The following is a 21,606-nucleotide window of genomic DNA, read 5'->3' on the forward strand; positions in this document are numbered from 1 at the left end:
CCCCATGGCAGCACAGAGCTGCTTCACGTACGATGGAAAATGTTTAAACTGCTGTAGCTGGGGCCCACAGGAAACTTTTGGGAAGTGTGCGCTGGGTCTAAGACAGGAACCAAGAGAGTCAGTGTTTAAAATATGCACTGACAATGAATTGCTTCATTACTTAGAGAAAAAATGAGAAGGGGGGAGGAATAAAACTCAGCCACATCAGGAAACAGGCAAATAATTGTCTGACAGATACACCAGGTCTCTTGACTGCTGGTCTAGGGCTTTGCTGCTGCTCAGCCCTTGGTGTCTTCCTCATCATGTTAAGCTTCTCCTAGGAGGCAGCAAGTTCTCCTTTTCATTTAGGTATTCGCCCTCTGGAATGCACTTAATCTAAGAAAGGGCAATATGCCCTTGGAAGATCATCTTCCTAGAGAGAAAAGATGGGGCAAGATGGCCATTTGAAGGCTCACATAGTAAGGATAAGGCCCAGAGGACAGCCTCCTCCCTCAACACTGACAGCAGGGGCTGCACTGCACAGCTAAGTCTCCCTCGCTGTGTGCCCCCATGTGCCCAGGTCCCCAGGGGCTCTGTAGGGTGCAGGCAACCCTGCAAGAAAAGTGCCACAGCCATGCTATGGGATTAGGGCCAAGCTCAGCCAGGTGGTGCGATCCCTGCCTAGATGCTGGTGAGCACAGCTCCTTCCCTGCCATGTGTCCCCCGCTCGGGTGCATCCTTTCCTGCAGGATCTTGCACCTTGGAAAAGAAGCAAGCAGGTATAGCTTGCATAGGGCTGCTTACCATCTCTGCTAGTGTCTTGTTTTGCCCTGCTGTACTGTTTTTCTTTCTCCTCCCACACCTTCCACTGTACATACACTCTCAATTGAAGAATGAAAGTGCTGCCCTTCAAACTAAGGAAACTTTTGGCCCATGAGCAGATGAAGAAAGGCAAATAGGCATGTGAGCTGCAGCCACCCTCCTGGAGAACTTTGTAAAGCAAGCAAGTAGTCTCAGGCAGGAGGCTGTCTACACTTTGAACAGTCCAAGGCAAGGAGTCATGCAGGGCGGAGCACCTGCAGATATGGGACCTCGTGGCCTGGGCTTGCACATCCATGAGCAGAGACACGGGACACGCTGCCTTCCCGGAGCTGGAGTGGAGAAGCAGGAAGAGTCACTTGGGAAGGTGCCCGATCTTGCACAGAGAGAGTCAGGTAACGATCATACAACTATTTATGGCTCTTTTTCGTTGCGACAACAACAGCCTTATATGGTCAAGAGTGCTGTGCTGCAGGCAGAGCTGCGGAGGTGGAGCCTCCAGGGGCACTCCTGATGCTTGCTCCCAGGCGATCTGCCCGCACAAGCCGCTGACCTCCTTCCCGGGAAAAACCCTGGGAACCCTCACTGAATCCAGCTGTTTAAATTTCAAACGACAAAATGACCTGGCTCCCCTCCCCTTCTCCCCCATACCTCCTACTAGCTGGAGCTGTGGTGAAGCAGAAATATCTGCATTTGTAGTGTTGTGGGTATCTGGGAGCGCTGTGTTGGAGAGTCCCCCACATCCAACGTGGGAAACCTATTCCCATCTGGTTGTGATAGTACTGAGAACCGGAAGAAAAAAAAAAAGAAAGGAAAAACAAACAACCCACTCCCCAGCCCCACCAGTGTTGCTTGTTGGACACTAGAGAGTGTGTGAAAGGCTGCAGCTGGCAAATGTGGTGCACAAACTCCGTTGCAGATCTTTTTTGCCTCTGGATGTGCTTTGGAGCCCTGCAGTATCTGTAGCTGAGCTACCCGTGCGTGCATTGGGTTCTTACACACGCCAACCCCATCTGATCCACCCAGCTGAACTATGCTGGAAACTGGTTACAAATAAAACTGAACGTAAACATGCTAAAAATGTCACTGTCATCAGATAAGGTTGCTATGCACATAAAATTCCTGACATAAGTTCATTAAACCAAGGACATTAAAATTTAAGCCACATGCGTACAGTGGCTAAGATAGGGGTATGATGGGTGATGATTCAGGCTGTAACTTTGCTTTTGGGCCTGCTGCCAGCCCTTAGGACATTACCCCAGTGTGACTCAATTTCTTCCAATTGGGGGAAAAAAAGAAAGATGTCACAGCATGCACCTCCCTCTGTGAACACTGGCAGTCTTTGGGAAGGAGCAGCAGGCAGGGATTAGCCATGCTGCTTGCGAGCTGCAGAAGACTGGCCTTCCAGAGGACAAAGTACACGCTGGCTGCCAGACCTTGGCAATCTTTACCAAAAACAGTCATATACAGCACTCCAGAAGGCACTTATCTCTGTTTTATAAGAGGGGAAACAGGCGCCCAGAGCTTCCTCTATAATATACTTCATGTATTTGTGGTGATGTTCAGGTTGCAGAAATGCAGGGCTGAGTGGGCTGGATGCTACCACATGGGTTTTGCAGTTCTTGGACACCCAGGTTTGCACAGAGGCACATGAGCTGCCAGAGATAATGACCTTCCCTACCATATACTGAGTTTTTATAGTTCTCAAGCCACATATTTTAAGAGCCAGGGAGGGCAGGAGCTGTGGGAGTGGTTCACAGGTCACAGTGATCTCAGGTGATTCCCCACCTCTCCTGAGCTTACCACAACAGCCACCCTTTAACTGTTTGCAGGCCATCTGTGGCTCACGAAAGAGCAGCTGTGCACCCTTTCCCACGGGATGAGTGACGTGGGTTAGGTTAACGTGCAAGGGTGGAACACCACGTTCCTCCTCAGCCTCACAAGGGTCAGAGTTGGGGCTTGACAACTGTGTGAATCCAACCCAAGTATGAGCAGACCCTGAAGGAACAAGTGCTGTTCCCCTCCCTCCTCTGATTTCACACTCCCACTGCCAGTCCCAGATGACACAGTCAGCTGATCCAGTTGGAAGCAAACTTGAACCAAAAGAAAAGGAGATGTTTCCAGCTTGATCATTTTCCTGGTCCATTTGACTACTTGGGTGCTAGAAAGGTGCTGGAACTGCACAGTCATGAGCAGCCAGACATAAGCTGGTCAGAAACTATGAGGGAATCACAGCCCAGAAGAGGCCAAAAAGCCTCCTTTCCAGTTATACTAAGAATTAGTTTACTCTAGGTGCATGGCTGGTCACAGGGGTTGTGATAGCATCCCACATGCAAAGTGGTTGCAATCAGTATCTGAATTAAGAAGGGTCTATTGCCAAACATGTAGGATTACCAAAATCACAGCATCATGTAGTGTAGGAGGTCACCTTGGAGATCTCCAGTCCATTCACCTGCTTGGAGTAGGACCATCCTTAAGATTAGATCAGGGTTCTCAGGGCCATATCCAGCTGGGTTTTGAAAACCTCCAAGAATGTCAAATCCACAATCTCTGTTCTTGCCTCTTGTCCTTTCACTGAGCACTTCTGACAATTTGACCCTAACCTTCTGCGTAACCTCCATTTGGGTAGTAGAAGAGAGCAGATAGATGACCCTTCTTACAAGCCATGTCCTCTCTTCGCAAACCAACCCAGCTCCCTCAGCCTGTGCTCATGTGTCAGATGCTCCAGCTCCTATCCGCCTTTGTGCTTCTCTGCTGGAGTCACTCCTGTTTGTTCATGTCCCTCTTGCAAATGCCAAGGACCATCGTGAAGCATCCTGAGGAACTGTCCATCTCACATCTTGGAGGACAGCAGGTCTCTCTGCCTACTTGTAAAATAATAAATCTTTGCGAGTGTGTTTGTTGGGTTTGCATGCACAGTACCAGCCTGTGTTAGTGCATGTACACGTTGTCACACAAGGAGTTGGTGCATCCACCTATCATGCAAATATTGGTGTAGAAGTTTAGGTTATAAAAATGGGTACAAACTCACTCAAGTCTGGGGAGCTGTGGTGGTTTCTGTGAACAGAGCTGTACTGCATGTACACTGTGTGAATGCCATCTGGATGCATACCCAGGGATGTCTGTCCACTGTCCTTCTCCTTTGGTGGCTCTCCTTAGCAGGCACAGATCCTCCTTCCCATTGTTATCAGAGGGGATGTTTACAGTCAGGTCTAAATCTAGTCAGGTAGCTTCTCAATTACTCACCTCTCAGCTATTACTCTCCTTCAGTAACCCCAAACCTTGGGGAGACAGGGTGTACCAGGTGGTATCTAGGACTGGAAGACAACAGAAATCATGTTCTGCTCTGGTGATGTTGCCGGAGGGCGATGCATCACTGCTGTGATGTCATAACTCTGAGGCAAGACCTTCAGAGCATAAAAAAGAACACCCGTTGCTCAGTGGGCCAGCAGCTGATTTCAAAGGAGGCAAGTGAGAAGGGACACCTCAACACTTTTACCTGCTTGCTGTCTTGGGGATAATGGTAGGCAAAATGACGTGTAACTGCGAATTAGCAGTGCCTTTTGCAACAACAGGATTGCAGCATGATGAGCAATCCCTCTGAAGTCTTCACAAAACATGGGAAATGGAGAAAGCGAAGATGAGCTCCAGGCTGTGGATGGGAGAGATGCATTGCAAGGATATGAGATGTCAGCTATGAGACATGATCTGCAGGCAGGGAGGGAGGAGGGAGGCAGGGACAGGGCATCTCTGTGCTGCTGGCTGAGTGTGCACCTTGGCTCCCTCCAGGCCACCTTAAACAGCTGGGAGTCCCATCAGGAACAATCCTTGGAGAAGGGCCTTGGGACAGTTTGGTATAGGCCATGCTTTTGCGCCTGCGTTGTAGATGGACTGGGCAGGGTAGAGCCAAGGCTGCACCAGCAGCTGCCTTGAGCCACAGAGGCTGCAGCAGAATGAGAAAGCCCGAGAGTGCTGGTTATCAGTCGGTCACATCCACACCTCGTTTTGCAGCAAGCACTGTCATCAAGCCTCTGTCATAAGGAGATTTGGTGCCTGGCAAGGAGTCCAAGGTGCCTGGATGTCTGACATGGAAGGAGAAGGGGTGCCAGGTGAGACCTCCTCAGTGTTCAGCTCCAGGCCAGAGCTCTGGCCTTACAAAGAAGAGGAAGTGAAGCAATGTAGTCTGCTGTGGGGAACAGAGACATGAACCTGGGTTAACGTGGGGTGAGGCACTCAAATGTCTGGCCTAGTTCAGAGCTGGGCAAAGTTTGCTCCCCAGCTATAGAAAATTATTACAGACATGCAATAAAACAAGCTTTTACTATAAACCAAGGACAGGAACCACCAGCTGTTAATGTCACCCAGCTACCTTTAGTCTGAAACAGTTTAGGGACAGCCTTAGGTGACATGAGCAAAAAGCAGTCAGGTCAGGTTTGAAATGCAGAGCTTGTTCCTGAGATCAGCATCTCCTTTTAAGACCCTTTGGTCAATCCCAAAGCAAGGCAGGGTGGCAAAATGCAAACTCAGCTGACCTTCACCATCAGTTCCACCTCTGGACATACTGGGCCCAGCTGGAATAGGAGGCTGTGTCTATGCCACCACCATTGCTTGGATGTAGGTTAGAGGGCCCAAACTACGTGCACAGCCACCAGAAGTCATGGGACTTTGTTCTCTGCCCAGGGTGTCCGTCCCTCCCAGCTCTGCAGCCTGGTGTATCTCACCAGGCTTATCTGGTCGCGTGCCCTCCTCCCTCTCCAGCTGTACCCCCAGGGCCAGGTTTTCCTGCTTCACCCCAAATGCTTATTTTTATTATTTTAAAACAAACAGAATTGCGCCTGTTTTGATTTCCAGAAGAAGGTTAGAGGGAGGTCAGAGCTGACATCTGGGCTGGAGATAACATTCCCATTTAATTAGCCAGCCCTGAATAACGAGGACCTTCCTGTCCCATCCCCCTGCTCCAGCACTTGGGGAGAACAGAGCCAGGGGAGGCCAGGGAAGAGATGGGGCAGGAGAACAGCCCCTTTTCTAGGTGGCTTTCTGTTTCCCAGTGCCCCTGGACCAAGTTTGTGGGGCTGCCAAGAGGTGCCCACAAGTGACAGCTGTGGCACTGATTGCAGATGCACATCCTCTGCGTCCCCTTTTTCCAAGTGTTTGGCTATGGCTTTCTGAAGTGCCAGTGGTGCTGCCAGTCATTCCCCAAGCCCATTGCCTGGGGAGACAGCCTGTCTGTCCTTTCTGCAAAGCAGAGGTTACAGATTTAAATGCCCTGGTTGCTACCCGTGCTGCTGTATGTGTGGCAAGATAAGACACTGGGAGACATGGTGTTGGTGGGAGACACAGATGAGATGTGTAGTGAGGTCTCTCTGGCATGGCTGGGCCATTCGCTGCCCTCCTGTCTCTCTTGAGAGCTGTACAGTGGCAGCTCCATCCCCACTCTCGGAAATCGGGTCATTTATCAGGGCGGCGCAGCCTGCCGGGCCGACACGATGCAGCTGTTTGTGCACAGCAGCACCATGAAGAGGAAGCAGCCGCGGCAGGAGCTGGCTTTGACCGGGATGCTGGGCTGGGGGCGGCAGAGTGACAGCAGTGCTGGGGAGACCCAGTCTGTGGGGGCTCTGTCAATTTATATCCACCCCGAGCAGGGCACGGAGACGCTGGGGTAAACCCTGACAGAGCAGGGAAAGAGGCTGCCTGGCTGAATCACCCCGGCTCTGTGCCTTCTCTGCAGCTCCCCCATCGTGGGCTGGCTGTGCCCAGCCAGCGCTTGCAAAACCCCATGAGATCACAGGCACAGGCGAGTGTGGTGGAGCCTGAACTGCAGCCAGGTGCTCTCCAGGTGAGATTACACCACCTGGCACATCCGCTCTATGCAAACCCCCTGCTGACACCCCTTGGCAGAGCTGGTGACACACCAACCTGTGTGTCTCACCAACCCTGTGTCAGGGAGATTTGCTGCTGGCAGCCCCCAGCGCACAGCCATCCTTGCCGGAAATGTCACAGCCTGTTGATTCCTCAGAGGCGATATGACCTTTGTTCCCAGCCTTGGAATAAAACCCCACGCAGGGAAGAAAAAAGAAGGCAGGGGGAAAAGTCTTGGGATTTAACACCAATGGAGCTCAGCTGTTGTGCCCCCAGCTGCAGGCTGGACGAGGCTGGAAACCATGCCCTTGGGTCACCCATGTGCTGCTGGCCACCACTGGCTAGGCACAGTGTCACAGGGAGGCACAGCATCATGACGGAGCAGCAGAACAGGGAGATGACAGCGACGTAAGGACTTTGCTTGCAGGCACAGACACATGCTGCCAGTTTCCGTGCTGCAGGCTCCAGTGAGACTGGCAGGGATGGGACCTTCGTTTCCATATCCATTCATCTCAAGGGTGCTGCCAGCTTCTGCCTTACGGATCTGCCAGACAGAGTAAGAAAACCCAAATGTGCTTCCTCTGAGTGTCACCAAGAAAACCCAAACCAAGAACAGAACTTGAGCCCAAGGCTAGGGAAAGGGGAACAGGAACTAAACAGGGCCCAGACATGTAGAACGGGGTTGGTGTACTGGGCAATCCCATTGTTTAGTGCTAGAAATGCAGTGTCAGGCATGACAGCAGCAGCCTTTAATATTGCCCAAGCTTTATGAAAAGTCTCCACGCTCCTGCCAGGATCTTAGGGCAAAACCCATGGGACCCAGCCTGGCTGGGAAGGGGAAGCTGGACCTCTCCAGGTGGTGAGCTAAGCTGAAAGAGCCAAGCTGAAGATCAGTCCCTTGAGAGCAAACTGGGCGAGAAAGAAGAACGTGAAGGGTTTGTCTTGTAGCTTCCTGCCAAAAAACTGGCATGGCTGTAAACACAAGCGCAGAACAATAAGGTCTCCTGTCCCAGCAGCTGCTAAAGCCGTCACCTGCAGAGCTTCCTGCAATCAGCCAGTGGAAGGACAAAACGGAGCCCCCACATGCTTTCCTGCAATTTGTCATAAGCCTGATCTCTGCTCTTCTCAGTCCCTGCAATCCTCCCTTCCCCCATGGCTGCCTGTCTCACACTCAGAGAAGAGGATGTGGTTACAGAGACCAACCTCTGATGAGGAGCAAGCTCATCGTTCAGCCTTGCTTCTCCAAGCAGCAAGAAGTGCTTTTCTTTATGACTTCTGAGTCATCCCATAGCCTCCCTGCAGACAGTATTTCCCCTGGGGTGGTTCTGCAGGTGCTGCCTGGACTTACCCCATACCTGGGTCTGGGTGGCCCAGAGAGACCCACAGCACTCTGCAGGCTGAGAGGGTTGCGGTTGTTCAGCCTGGGGAAGGCTCCAGGGAGACCTTATTGTGGCCTTTCAGTACCTAAAAGGGGCCTATAAGAAGGGTGGGGACAGACTGTTTAGCAGGGCCTGTTATGATAGGGCAAGGGGTCATGCTTTTAAATTAAAAGAGGAGATTCAGGCTAGACAGGAGGAAGAAATTTTTTATTATGAGATAGTAAAATACAGGAACAGGTTGCCCAGAGCAGTGGTAGATGCCCCATCTCTGGAAACATTCAAGGCCGGGCTGGATGGGGCTCTGAGCAACCTGATCTAGTTGAAAATGTCCCTGCTCATCACAGAGGGTTGGACTAGGTGACCTTTGAAGGTCCCTTCCAACCCAAACTATTCCATATTCTATGATTCTATGATTCCTCTCTGCCTGCCATGCGCTGCAGCTACAGAGCTTACGGTGCCCAAAGAGTTGGCACAATGCTGCCTCCGGCTTCTTTTCAGACGACCGCGCCTTTCCAAGGCGTTAATCTCTGGATCTGAACACTGCCATGCTGGATCTCTCCTCACGGGTGAGTATTTTTAGAAAGTTTGAGCTCAGACCATGCAGTCACTCCTGAGCTATGCCAGGACGAAAAGAAAACAACCACTTCTGCCTGAACAATACAGGAACGGAACAAAAAGCCACTGCAAATGGGGTTTTTCAGCGTCACTCAAAACTAGCCGACCTTTGAAAGATGAAACTTGCAGTAAAACAAACCAAAAAAAAAAAGGGCCCAAGTGAACAGAAAGGGCTTTGACAATTTACTTTAAAAGCCAGATTAAAGCAAAATGATGTTATATAAATGCTAGCAGGCATGCCGGAGCTTGCATGTGGTACAGCGCTCTGTCTATCACAGCAGCTGTGCTGGCCAGGCCAAGGGTGTTTGTCACCTGCGGGCTGCAGCGTGGCTCGGCAAGGAAAGGAGCTGTGCAGTCCTTGCGCCTGTGGCCATAGGCCCTGTGGGGAAGCATTATTGCCTCATGATGGAGCAAGAAAGCAACCTCAGGGGATACGGCTCCTCTCTGTCCTGAGGCCATGAAGCTAAACACATGCAGAGCCAGCCAGGACAAACACCCTCTCACTGCTGGCTGCGTGGGACTGGCATGGAGGACCTGTAGCTGCACGTGACCGGAGATCACCATCATTTCTGGAAAACACCGAAATCTCTGCTGCATTTTGTACCCTCTGGACAACTTGAAGTGGATATTTCCGAGGACTCTCACTGCAAAAATTCCCTATTTTGCAGTATTGCTCAACCACTCCACTGACAGGAGAGATGGAGCTGTGGTGCCTTCAGCAGCAGGGGGATGAGTGGTGTGTTCCAAGAAAGAGTATCAGGAGCTGAGCCTTTCCTGAAGCGGGAGAGAAAGCAGCTTGGCTCCTGTCCTCTTCTGTCCACAGCTACAGCTGCTGGGGACATCTCTGAGCCCCAGAAGCTTTTTGCAGTCTCCATAACAGAGAACTAGAATATATGAGTAGTTAAACACATACATATATTAATATGTGCATGAACATTATTACTCCACAGAAGCTGCACGCCACAGAGAAAAAATAGTCGATTTTAGTGCCTTTTTTTTTTGCAATTTGGGATTATGAGTGCCTAGGCAGTCAGTGTGGGCAGGCAGGAGGTTGAGTGCTGCCTTGTTGCCCACAGCTGCCAGCTCTCCTCTGCCCACATGGCACAGGCAGCTCTGGTGTCCCCTTCCAGTCTCTCCTCACAGGATTAGTTCACCCATCTCACTGCCCAGCAGAGACCTGTTGCCACCAGGAAGGCAGCCACAGGGTTTCTCCTCGCTCCATCCCCACTGGGATGTGGGGTGCCACATTTTCTAGCTCTACCTTGAGGTCTCTGTTTTTCACCCATTTGGCTCCTCTGGGTGTAAGAAATTTGGGGTTTTCTCTGCTGCTCCTGCCTCCATCCTTCCCTGGATGGTAGGATGCACCTCAGAGGAAAAAAAATCAACCAGGCATGGCCCAACACAACATCCTCCTCCAACTTCACACCCAGCTCACGGCTACCACTCTTACAGTGAGTTGCAGCCTCTGGTTTTTGCCTGAGAAAGGTTCTGAGAGAGAAAGTGTTGCTGAATTTAAAAAGCTGCAGAGGCAGAGAAACCACGAAGCTCACAAGCGCATCCCATGTCCTTGAGAAGGGCAACAGGAAGACACCCATGTATGGTGGTGGACTTGGGCCTGGGTGGGTGGCAGGAGCAGGTAATGACAACAGGACTGTGTAACAAGGATCTAGTTTCTTTTGGTCTGGGAGTCAAGACTATGGTAGTTTTATCTTTTTATTGCTTAGGATATCGCAGCTGTGCAAACTGTTATTCTTTAACTTGTAGGAAGCTGAATTTCACAGTGAACACTTAACACAACTCAGCAACAGTTTTATACAATACTGAGCTTAACATTGTTGGTAACAGCCTTACAGGGTTGGAGATTTTAATTACTGATTCAGTCTGAATCCTATAATTAGTTAGTTGAGAAAAATGAGGTGTGGGGGATAGGCGGAAGACTCAAAGTGATGAACAAACTGTTGGGGCAAACAACCCTGCCAGGCTGGTGAAAGGCCCTGCCTAGGGCAGCATTAGTGGTGGTTGTTTCCCGGTTGACATGGAGCTGCTCTTTGTTTTGCTCTTTGCACAGGAGGAATCATATAGTATGTTGATAAAGCTAAGGATTTACTGGCAAAGCTGGGTGGCCAGGCTGCTGAGGCCAGACCTGGTTGGAGACAAATGTGGCCACAACCATGCCCTTCAGAGCTGTAGGGGACCATGTATAAACAATCCCTTGTGTGCTTCAAACCAGCCAACCTGAATTCTCCATCCTCTACCAGCACTTGAAGCTGCTTTCACCATAGCACCCTTAGCAGAGAAGGTAGCGCAGCTCTCCCCCCTTGCAGGAGGTTAAGACTGAGCTTAGCAGGCTGGCACAAACATCTCTGGGAAAGAAACAGCTGTGTTATGGCTTGATGCAAGTGTAAAGCCAACAGAAACAAAGGGAAAACCTCCGCTTGCCTGGGATCGGGTGCCTTGGACAAGACTGTGAAGACAAAGGCACTGCGCCTGGCCTCTGGGGAGGATCTTGGCCTTGGCTTCAGAACATACCTGGGGAGAAAGGGGTTTAGCTGAGTTTTGCTACCCTTGGGAAGGCAACGATCACCACATCCTCATAAAATAGCAATCAGGAACATTAGAAGCTGAGAAAGCTGCTGTATAATAGGCAGGCTTGTGCAGGAGAGAGCAATTGCTTAACAGATCAGAGGAGCATTCGATGTGCTTAGCTCCAAAAGGAAAAACCAACTGCATCCTTGCTGAAGTGAGCAAAGAGGAAACATTTTCCCAGCTGACATGGAAAAAACAGATACTGCTGAGGAATTACCTATTACTTCAGCTCTCTTCTCTCAGGAAAGACCAACATCACATTCAGGTGGCATGAAAATCGCTGTGCAACCCCTTGTTTAACCACAACATGAATACAGTGCTGGCAGCGCTTCTCTGCTTGCACCTCCTCTGTTATTAAGGGCAGCTGTGGGAATCCCTGAAGCTTCCCCCAACAGTCAGCAAGCAGGGAGCTGAATTAAGATCCTGCCACATAAAACATCTTTGTGCTTTGAGTCCTGTCCTGTGGTGAAAACTGTGCAAAGCGCTGGGGGAGTCTCAAACTACCCCCACACCCCTCTTCTCTCCACCCGCTGTGCTGTTTCTGAAGGATTTCCACAGGGCACCACACATGTGGGTCTCCAGCATTTATCTCACAGAAACAGGCTTTCATACAATGCACCCTAAAGCATGCTGGTGCTTTTAATAGCTGAACAGCACCTCAGCTCCACTTTTCCTTAGACGGAAGTGATAAAATAGCTAATTTATACTACCCCTTAATTACACAATGCAAAGTCACTGTGTTTTTTCCTGTTCTATTGGATGGTGAAACATGAAAGTTGACTATTGTCGGGTACGTGACGCTGTTCCCCTACTTTTCCTGCTCACGCAGGAAAATGGAGATGGTCTTTACTAGAAGTGTTTACAGAGCAGGAACACTGAAACTGCAGGGCAAACTGCCCGGCCTGAAACATGAGCAGGACACGAGCAGCACAGTTTCTGTGGTCTCCCAAATAAAACAAAATGCTGGTTTCTACTGATCATAACTGACCAAGAGTTCTTTACCAAATTACATCCGAGTGACATCACCTCTAGCAGCACGCCAGGGGTGAGGTCAGCCCAGCCCGGACCAGGAGGTGCCCTGCGCTGCTGCCCAGGCCTTGGGGGTGATGGAAGTGGGTGGGAGCAGTGATGCCAGCAGCACTGCGATTGCAGCAGGAGATGCAGGACTTCGATCACCACTCCCCTGCTCCTTCAAAGGTCATAAATTGTTATTGCAAAGGTGCAGAAAAAAAATGGCTTCACTGCTTGTAACAAGCAGGGAGGTGAAATGGAGCAAAGCCAAAGCAGAGTCAAGAGTGACTGAAGGAAACAGAAGCTGAGAAGGAAAAAAAAAAAAAAAAAAGGCAGCTTGTACATGGTTATTAAGCACTTACAATGTTCTCATGCAGCTTAGATAAGCAAACTGGAATTAAGCATTACAGTAGGCATCAGCCCTGCTGCTGTACTCTGCCTACAAGCGCATGAGAAAGCTGGGAGCACTTAGAAGCCAGGTTGACTGGAAACAGGTGTATGTGGGGAGGAGGAGGAAGAGGTGGGAAGGGCTGAAGGCCACTCATGATATAAGCACACAACTGCCTCCCTTAGTCTAAAGGTCAGGGCAATTAAAGTCAAAAGACTGCCTTCTGGCAGGGCTCACCTGTGAGAGCAGATTTAGCCATTCACATGAGGGAGAGGGAGGCTCTCGGGCTCCTCAGGCAGGAAAGGAGCGAAAAAAGCACAGGGGGGTTGAGGAAAGCTCAGGTTCCTTCTGTGCAATGAGATGCTGCTCCTCTGCGCACAGGAGGTGAGTCCTTCTTCTGGTGTCCTAGGGCCAGCAGCACCCAAAGGGAGTCCCAGAGGCAGCACTGAAAACCTCGTGAAAGAAATCAACTTGTTTTTTCAGCACATTACCTTTTAGTAGGGATCAAGTCGTAACCTGTGCTCTCCCAACGCATCATTAGAAACCAGCCACTGTGTGGCGAGTACTCCCTCGCCTCTCTGGACAGACAAGGGATTTTCCTGTGATTTCTGAGAATCAAGTTTTATTCTCTAGTTAACAGCAGTGACTGATAAAGTTCTCCCTATTACAGACCTACAAAAGGAGATCCATAAAATATTTCTCTCTATTTTCTCTTATAAAATTATTATGGGAGCCCATGGATTTACGAAGGAGTCGTACCTGTCCCAGCGACACGAGGACAGAGGGACAAAGAGACAGGTTTCATAGACAAGGCAGAGGCATTCTCAGCTTTAAACCCACCCAGGGCAGGTATGTACCCACATCTTGCAGGGAACAGCTGCCCTCTGCTCTGGGCTATCAGATGTTAGGCAAAGAGGAAAACATTCCTTCTCCTCTTAACTCAGCAGCAGCAGCTCCTCTGCACGTCAGCTCTTTGCTGATAAACACAGGCTCCTAATTCCAGCCACATTCCACATTTTGAGAATAAGCAGCCCCGCTCCTCAACGCCCTTTACAACTACTGCTGCTCAAGAGAAGGGGGAGGGAAGGGTTACAACACTGTCCATCTCCTAAAAACCCCAAACCAGAAGAAAGCCCCAGGTTGTAGAGGCAGACAGTTCACGTGCCCCTCTGCTCTCCCAGGCAAGGAATGCACAACGTGGACATGTCCAGAGGCAGAGGCACAGCCATCCTTTTACTTCAGGCTCCGATGAGTTTCTTGAGGAATGCCTCCAGCTGATCCTCGTCCTTTATCCCCACAAACTTATCCACGACGTCTCCGTTCTTCATAGCCAGCACAGTTGGCACTGCTGACACCTGGGGGCAAGTGAAACAGGGAGACATGGGTGAGCAGAGGCTGCGCAGAGCCCAGCTGCACCCGGCCCCAAATGGAGCTCTAGAGAAGTGGCTACAAGTGAGCTGAGCACACACTGCTCAAGAGTAACATGTCCACTCGCAAAACACAGGCCAGCTGAGCTCCATGTTCCTCCTCTCCCTGTGGCCTCACCTCTGCACTGACTTATATTGTACTCCTTACGTCAAGGCTGAGCAGCTTTTGGAGTTAAGACACAAAATTTTAAAGACAAAACCAAAACTAAACCAAAAATAAGGTAAAGCTTTCCCCCCTGCCAGGACAAATTCCTCTTCTCCTTCCCTTCTGTCCTATCATAAGCAAACAAACACAGTCTTTTACCAGGACACCTCTCAGACATGACAACCTTTGGACATTTTGTGACCAGGGTGGTATCAGTCTGGATCCATGTTCTCCTCCAGACAGGACTGGAGCTGGAGGAGGGTCCTCACCCATCACTGCACAGGCAGATTTCCTGCTCCATCCTATCATGGTAATGACAAGCCCCTCCGAACCATCTTTCCTTTTCTGCTCCGTTTTCAGTGGTTTAGCTGGTCACGTACCAGTGGCTGTCCACTGCGGATCCCCGGTGATTAGGTAAAAAGTGAAAAAGTCCCTCTGACCAGAGTCAGCAGGCAGCTGTGCTGCTCTGGGCACTGCTTTTTCATCCCAGAACAAAGTTTTCTGGGAATTATTCAGATGAAAAGCAGTGGAAATGACAACGTTTCCCATGGACTTGCCAGCTGACCAGCAACAGAAGAGACTCTGGGGACACAACTGGGAGAAGGAACAACCCGAGCTTGGGGAGTTGCAGCAGCAGCAGAGAGATCTGGTCATGATTCTGACCCCACAGTTTTGGTGCCCAAAACGTCCCCCACTCCTGAAACACATCCTGTCCTTATCTCACCCGCTGCCTCCCCATCAGCCTGCGGGGCCCTCCCGCATGCGCTTGCCAGCGAGGATCTGCAAATCCTTCCTCGGGAAACCTGCCAGAGGGCTGGCTTTTCTCCCATCGGCAGCCTAAGATGAAAGGCACATTTTGTGCTTTCCTTCCCACTCAGCCCCAGCTGGCCAGTCCGGCGTGGCTCCCCGCAGTCTGTCTGTCCTCCAGGGCTTGTGCAGCCTCATCTGAAGGGATGGGAGCGCCGGGGCTGCTGCAACACGCAATCTTCAGCTCCTCCTAGCGACTGGTGGGAGCGGATCCAGAGGGTTTGGACCTCGGCACTGGCAATGTTGCACAAACACACTCCCTTGTCATTTAAGGGGTGAGAAAGGATGGTACCAGCACTGCACTCGGCTGGTCTCTCCCTCCCTGAGAAGGGCAAAGCTGCACTAAGCCTTTCTCTGGTTTGCAAAATGGGTGAATAATGAGCAGAGTTGTCCCAGCTTCATCCAACAAACCAGCATGCCCAACCAGCAACAGCATCAGGGCATCACAGCCTGCGTGAAGAACAGGTGACTCTTGGAAGCACCACAGAGAAGCAGCCAACACTGAGTTACACGGCTCTGCGTGCTGACCAGCGCACCCATGAGCTTCACACAGCCTTGGTCTTTCAGTCTCTTCCCCTTTTCATGGTGGTGAGCAAACCCCACAAATGGGTCGGGGGGCTGGCGCTGCAGAGCTGGGTGAGAACCAGGGTACTGAGCTCTTTGCCCAGAAAACTCGACAGCTTCCTTCCTGCTGGCTGCAGCAAGGGCAGCCTGCTAACAGAGCACGTACTCCGTTTTGCTGCTTGAGAAGCAAATGTCATGGGAATATGGGGATTTCTAGAACACAAAGTTGGCGTGGGTTTTTTTGTGTGTGTTTTTTTTTTAATCTCCCTTCTTTTTGAGATCCATCTGCACTGAACCTAAACAAACCCTCCTCCTCTCTCCTCAAGAGCATTTCTAGAGAAAAAGTCAGGCTGCTTTTGATCACCGCTGACCACACAGATAAATAAACAAACATGGTATCCAGGCTGGGCAGTGCCCTTACTGAGGGAATTCTCTCCTATCTGAAACTGGAGCTTAGATACAAACTTAGATGCCACATAACGTAGCAGGGGGAAGGATTTCACCCAAGCTTCAGAATGAGGCATAACACGGGACTGAGCTCTGCTGATGAATGACCACCCCTGTACCAAGCAGCTCTCCTGATGTGCCCACCCACAGCAGCTGGAGAAGGGGCTGCCCTTTCCCAGTGGCCACACATGTGGGCAAGGGGCAAAGACAAGAGATTAATCTAAAAAATTGTAAGAAATGGCAGATTAAACAAAAAGTATTCCTTCTTCCTTTCTTCTCTCGGGGCGAGAGGTCAGGAGCAGGCTGGAGCGGTGGAGAAAAGCCACAGCCAGAGATGAAAGGTGTTAGATAAAAGGAGGAATCCCCAGGGAAAGAACTGTTGTGCTGGGCAGAACCAGACGGGGAAGGGCGCTGGGGACATCTCTAGTCACAGGAAACGTGTCCCTGCTTCGTGCTAAGCTGGGATGGCTGGGAGCCAAGGGCAGGCTGCAGCGCCTGTGAAGGAATGTGCCGACATTCCTTGGCTTTTCCAGGGGTCTCTCCCCCTTGTCCTGCCTCCCCCCGCCAAGGAGGCTGCTGAACAGGACGTTGTGCAATCGGGTGGCAAACCGGGGCTGCATGCGTGGGCAGGGGAACAAACATGGATGGAAGGAGACTTCCTGGCAGTTAGTGGAGGAGTTGTGGGGGTGGGGCATGGACACTGAAAATCTCCAACACAAAAACTTCCTTATCTTGCAGACATCTGAGCCTCAATGGAATGGCTTTAAAACAAATACATCTTTCCTGATCCCTCCCAAATACCACCTTTGGTTTTCATGATCTCTCCCAAATACTACCTTTGGTCCCTCTTTGATCTTGACTTGGTGTCTTCCCATCAGCCTTTACGCTCACATCTCCTTAAGCGGCAACCTCCCAGAACACAAAGCAAAACCAAGCACGTGCTCAGGCCATGAACCAAAGTTCTGCTTTGAAAAGGATACCCCAAACTACAATAAAAGTCAAAATTTCTCCTTTACCCCTACCCATCTGCACGTTTCCTACTCACAGACAGCACCTAGGCACAGGGTTTTAGCCACAGAGATAATGGTCAAGACCAGATACGCATCACTGAGTGGAGGATGCAGTGACCAGCCCCAGGCCTTGCTGCAAAACAAAAACTTAATCATGTTTGTATATAAGGCTCCAGAACAAATTGCTGGAAGCTGTCCCTTGCCTTCAGCATCAACCCTGCCTGCACGTGTGCCACCAGTGCTGCAAGGCAGGCAGACCTGCAGACAAATGTGTGTACACAGCAGGCTGTGTAGCTGCTCACTCACCACCCAGTGGGAGAGCACACACAGCGTGTCGTCCAACCTGCACAACTCAGGAACCTTCAGCCTCTTTTTAAAGGTTTCTTCACATGCACACACTCTGTTTGCTGTTTTCCAGTCAACTGAGATTATCCTCTTGTAATCCCCCCTAATTCGATCTACTGGAAGGCTTGAAACAAATACAAGAGTTAAGCTAATAATCTCTATTCTCCTCTCCTTTTCTCCTTAGGGTGGTTGCTACCAGAGCCTTGCCTGCATCTATTAGGATTTACACACTTTCTGGCCACCACAGGGACTACCTCGGCCTATTCAGCTTCTCACCAGCACCCTCGAGCTGCGCAGCCTTCGGGCTTGCAACACACAGCCCTCCTCAGGAGCCAGGAGCTGTCTCCCTTGGCCTGGGGCCTCTCTGCCAGCACACCACCAGCGAGGAGAGCACCAGAGGCTCCCTCCTCAGCTTGTGGAAGCTGCACATCATGTTTGTGAGCGCCAGCTGGGTGGATATGCCACCACAGCACAGGCAGAAAGGTCTCCTTGGGAAAGAGTGGGAGGGAACAAGCTGTTTCAACTTCCTTCTCCTTCCAGCTTGGCAGGGTGTGGGAACGGCACAGAGTGTCTCCTCCGGGTTCAAGAAAATGACAGTTTGCTCAGGAGATGGTTCACACTTGGCTGGGCAACTTGAGGAGCTTCCTGTGCTGGCCTCCACCCTAGGAGCAGGACTTCATCTGGAGATGGGGAGCAGCTCCATCTGCGTGATACGTGAGTGAAAATTAAGCACGTTCTTCCCTGTAAAACACAGCAGCAAGATGCCCCGACTCTGTGGACTGTGTTGTTGTGTACAAGTAGAAACAATGGGGGAGAGCACAGTCAGAGGGATTTTTCCTACCTAAAAACTGATGCAGGAAAAAGAAAAACAAATTATATAAACCAAGGCCATGGCCTTCTCCAGTTACTCTGCTTCCTCCTGGGAGCAAAGCGGAACAGGGAACAGGCATAACAGGCATGTGAAACACTAGTGCAAGCGCAAAGGTTTGCACTTGTCAAGAGCGGGATGTGTGCTCCTGTTCCCTGTGTGTGTTCTCCAGCCTGGCTTCCACCTGTCCAGACAAAACCCACAGGGCCTCCTTGTGCTGAGGCTTAAGGATGGGACATTATCACCCAGCAAGACATCCTGAACAAGGAAGGGACAGATGACAGGCTGGCTGCACAAAGATCCACATTCAAGAGCGGAACAGACTGGAGCTTGTTACTTCACTTTCCCACCCTGCACCTGAGCAGCCCCAGTAAAATGCCACATATGCTGCGGGCTCCTCCAGGCCAGGGAAGCATTTACATTGACAAACACCTGCAAGGCTCAGAGGACACATTTCTGCAGAATTAGAGGTGGGGATGCTGAACACAAGCTGGAGGAAAGCCAGGCAGTGAAATCCACTTACTAATGAGTGACCTGAGCGATGAGGAACCTGTAGGCACTAGGCTTCCCCTCCCCAACAACGTTGCTTGCCTTGCGTGCACACCCTTCCCCAGGGATGGGCTTTTTTGCGCCACCGGCAAAGGAAAGCCCATGCTCTTCCAGTTCCTACCTCGTACTCAATAGCAAGGTCTGTGTGATCATCAATGTCCACTTTGGCCATCAGCACCTTCCCTTCCTGCTTGGCCACCATCTTCTCTAACCTGGGGCCCAGGATCTTGCAGGGGCCACACCACCTGATGGAGAAAGAGGAGAGGGACATCAGAGGCAAAAAGTGGAGTGGCAGCTGCAGAAGGCTTGCTGCTACACCACTGCCTTTACCACCACCACTGTTCCATTTAAGAGCCAGACTGGAAACACCATTCCCAAACCAAAAGGTTTTTTTGTAGGAGGGGGAAGCTGCATGGAAGAAGAGGTCACCATTCAGCATTCATGGTGCTTTTGATGTTATTTGGATCACAATGAAGTCTGCTTTACTCCCTCTTGGCCTTTCACCCCTACCCTGCTTTGCATCGTCATTGGTGGGTGAGCTGGACCCCACTGACTGCAGAGCTGCCCTAGAGCGAGTGTTGCTGCTGGGTGTGGGGGTCACAGCCCACACTCAAATCAGCTTATGCCAATCATCAGACCATAGTTTTCCCCTCCACACTCAGTGTGGGGTTTACAGAAATTCCCCTTTAGCTGCAAAACTCAGAGGCATCTCATCCGTTCAAGGAGACCAGCAATTCCAAACCCAGGTGCAGCAACAGCGGAGTTTGCAGGCCCTACATACAGAAAACACTCCCTGCACCCTCTAATCGCACCAGTTAGGATGCTGTGAACTTACTTAGTTCAAGGAAAACAGGAGTTAAAGCTCTGTGTGCCCATTTATTTTAAAATTGAAGCTCTTGTAAACTTTGTTCCTCCTCAGCCTCCCTCTATATCAGTTTCAGTTTTCAATTATGTGTCCTCTCCTCCCTGGATGATCCCAATTAACACTCGTTTAGGTTTGTCAGTTTGGTCTATTTAGAGCAGAAGTTTCCAGGCAGTTTCATACTCTGTTTGCCCAGAATCAGCCACAACGGCTCATATGACAGCACTGTGGGACTATGAAAATACTTGAGAAAACAAAGATAATCAGTGTTGTTAATCCAGCAGATAACATCTAGGAATATTTTTACTGGCAAGAGGATGACAACATTTTTATTGATGACAAATGTTGCCGTTGGTATCACATGGCTATTATGAATACAGAAAGGCATTTACCATCAAGAGCCCACTCTCAAGAGCATGCAGTATAAGAAAACTGAACATGACGGTGCAGAAGCATATCAAGTGCAGTGTTCTTCCATGGCTGTTAATATCATTTAGTGTTTTTAACAGGACATTTAATACACAAAGCTGAAAAAGGGAGCTATCCGAACTTTTTCTTGAGGTGCCTTTTGCAGGATGATGCAACACTGTGACCAGGGTGACACCCAAGCACTTGGGAGGTGCAGCTACACTGCCCCGGGGAACGCCTTCCTAGCACTTTTGTTTTACACTCCTGTAGGGTGTAGCTACACCCACAGCGGTGCAACCCAATGGGTGAAACCTCTGTGGATTGCACCATAGGGGCAGAAGCACCTTTTGACACCAGGCACCCCGCAATGCAGTTGGCAGCTCTCAGGCACACTCGCATCCAGAGTGCCACCATCTCAGGAAAGCAGCAGGGACACATCTGCACGTGCGATGGCGTAGAGGGGCACAAGAGCTGTGAGGGGGACTTACTGCGCGTGGAAGTCCACCACAACGGGTTTGGGGTTGTTCACCACACGGTCCTGGAAGTCGCTGCCATCCTGCACATTGAAGGTGTTCCCGCAGGCTGCTGAGGAGCCAAAGGCTCTGCCGTGCGATGCTGAGGGACCACACAGTGCCAGGGGGTCAGGGAGTGCCCGCCGCCCCTGCAGGGGCAATGTCCTGGGAGTGAGGGCCAGCAGCCGCCGGAGTGCCAGCCGCTGCGCCATCTGCGGGGAAGAGGAGGAGGTGTGTGGGGTGGGTGCACCCCACGGGGGTCCCACTGCAGCAGTGTCCTGCTCAGAGACCCCTCGGCAGTGCAGCCCACAAGCCACGAGGTGTCCCAGTCAGAAACACGCGGGGCACTGACCGCCCCCACACTCAGCCCCTGCTGCCCGCTGCGGCTCCAGCCCCGCAGCCGCGGGATCCTCCCCAGCTACAGGCCGCGGCCTTCTCCCCGTTTCCACGGGGCAGTGCCCCCACCGCAGGCACAGGCTCCTCGTTTCCCCCGGCCCGAAGGGGATACCGCTCCGTCCCACCCGCAGGGCAGGGCCCAGGGATTCCCGTTCCCGCAGCTCCCTCAGCCACAGGGCCCAGCTGCCCCGGCAACGAGGCCGGGCCCTCCGGCCACAGGACTGTCTCCCCAGCCCGGCGGGGAACGACACCCCCCAACCACGGGGTCCCCACTCCCCCCACCAGCCCCGTAGGGCAGGACGCCCTGACCACAGGGCCCCATCCCCCAGTGTCACGGGACGGGTCCCACCGCCACAAACCCATGAGAGACCCTCCCCCGCACCTTCCCGGGCCCGGAGGTCACACACTCCCACTCAAACTTCCGTTGAGCGCCCCGCCCATCCGAGCGCTCATTGGCCGTCTCCGCAGGAAGGCTGCAAAAAACGGACCGGCTCTCCTCCCAGCCGATTGGCCGTCGCCCCAACGGCCGATCTCTGACTGGCCGCCGTTACCGTCCTTCAAGCCCCCTGCCACGGCCCTCTAGGGTCCGGGGGGGGGGGTGTGTGTGTGGGGGGGGGGGTGGGGGGGGGG

The 21,606-nt window shown here is 51.5% G+C and overlaps 1 protein-coding gene across 3 annotated transcripts; it reads right to left on the minus strand.

Moving 5' to 3' along the window:
- Positions 1-8,222: 8,222 nt before the first annotated feature.
- TXN2 (thioredoxin 2) lies at positions 8,223-21,509 on the minus strand. Of its 3 annotated transcripts, XR_014186167.1 has the most exons (5): positions 21,359-21,509; positions 20,557-20,792; positions 18,920-19,043; positions 12,874-13,991; positions 8,223-11,180 (listed from the first exon to the last, which is right to left on the minus strand). XR_014186167.1 is itself a non-coding variant. In XM_082074461.1 (4 exons), exons 2-4 carry the CDS (start codon positions 20,790-20,792, stop codon positions 13,875-13,877), a joined length of 477 nt encoding a protein of 158 aa, XP_081930587.1. In that variant the 5' UTR covers positions 21,359-21,509; the 3' UTR covers positions 8,223-13,874. The 3 variants fall into 3 exon arrangements, 2 of the variants coding, with proteins under 2 accessions (XP_081930587.1, XP_081930588.1); XM_082074461.1 differs by having other exon boundaries at positions 8,223-13,991; XM_082074462.1 differs by lacking the exon at positions 21,359-21,509 and adding an exon at positions 21,336-21,354 and having other exon boundaries at positions 8,223-13,991.
- Between the last annotated feature and the right edge of the window lie 97 nt (positions 21,510-21,606).

This window comes from Streptopelia decaocto (genome assembly GCF_964273445.1).
Source record: "Streptopelia decaocto genome assembly, chromosome: 1".
Lineage (NCBI taxonomy): Eukaryota > Metazoa > Chordata > Aves > Columbiformes > Columbidae > Streptopelia > Streptopelia decaocto.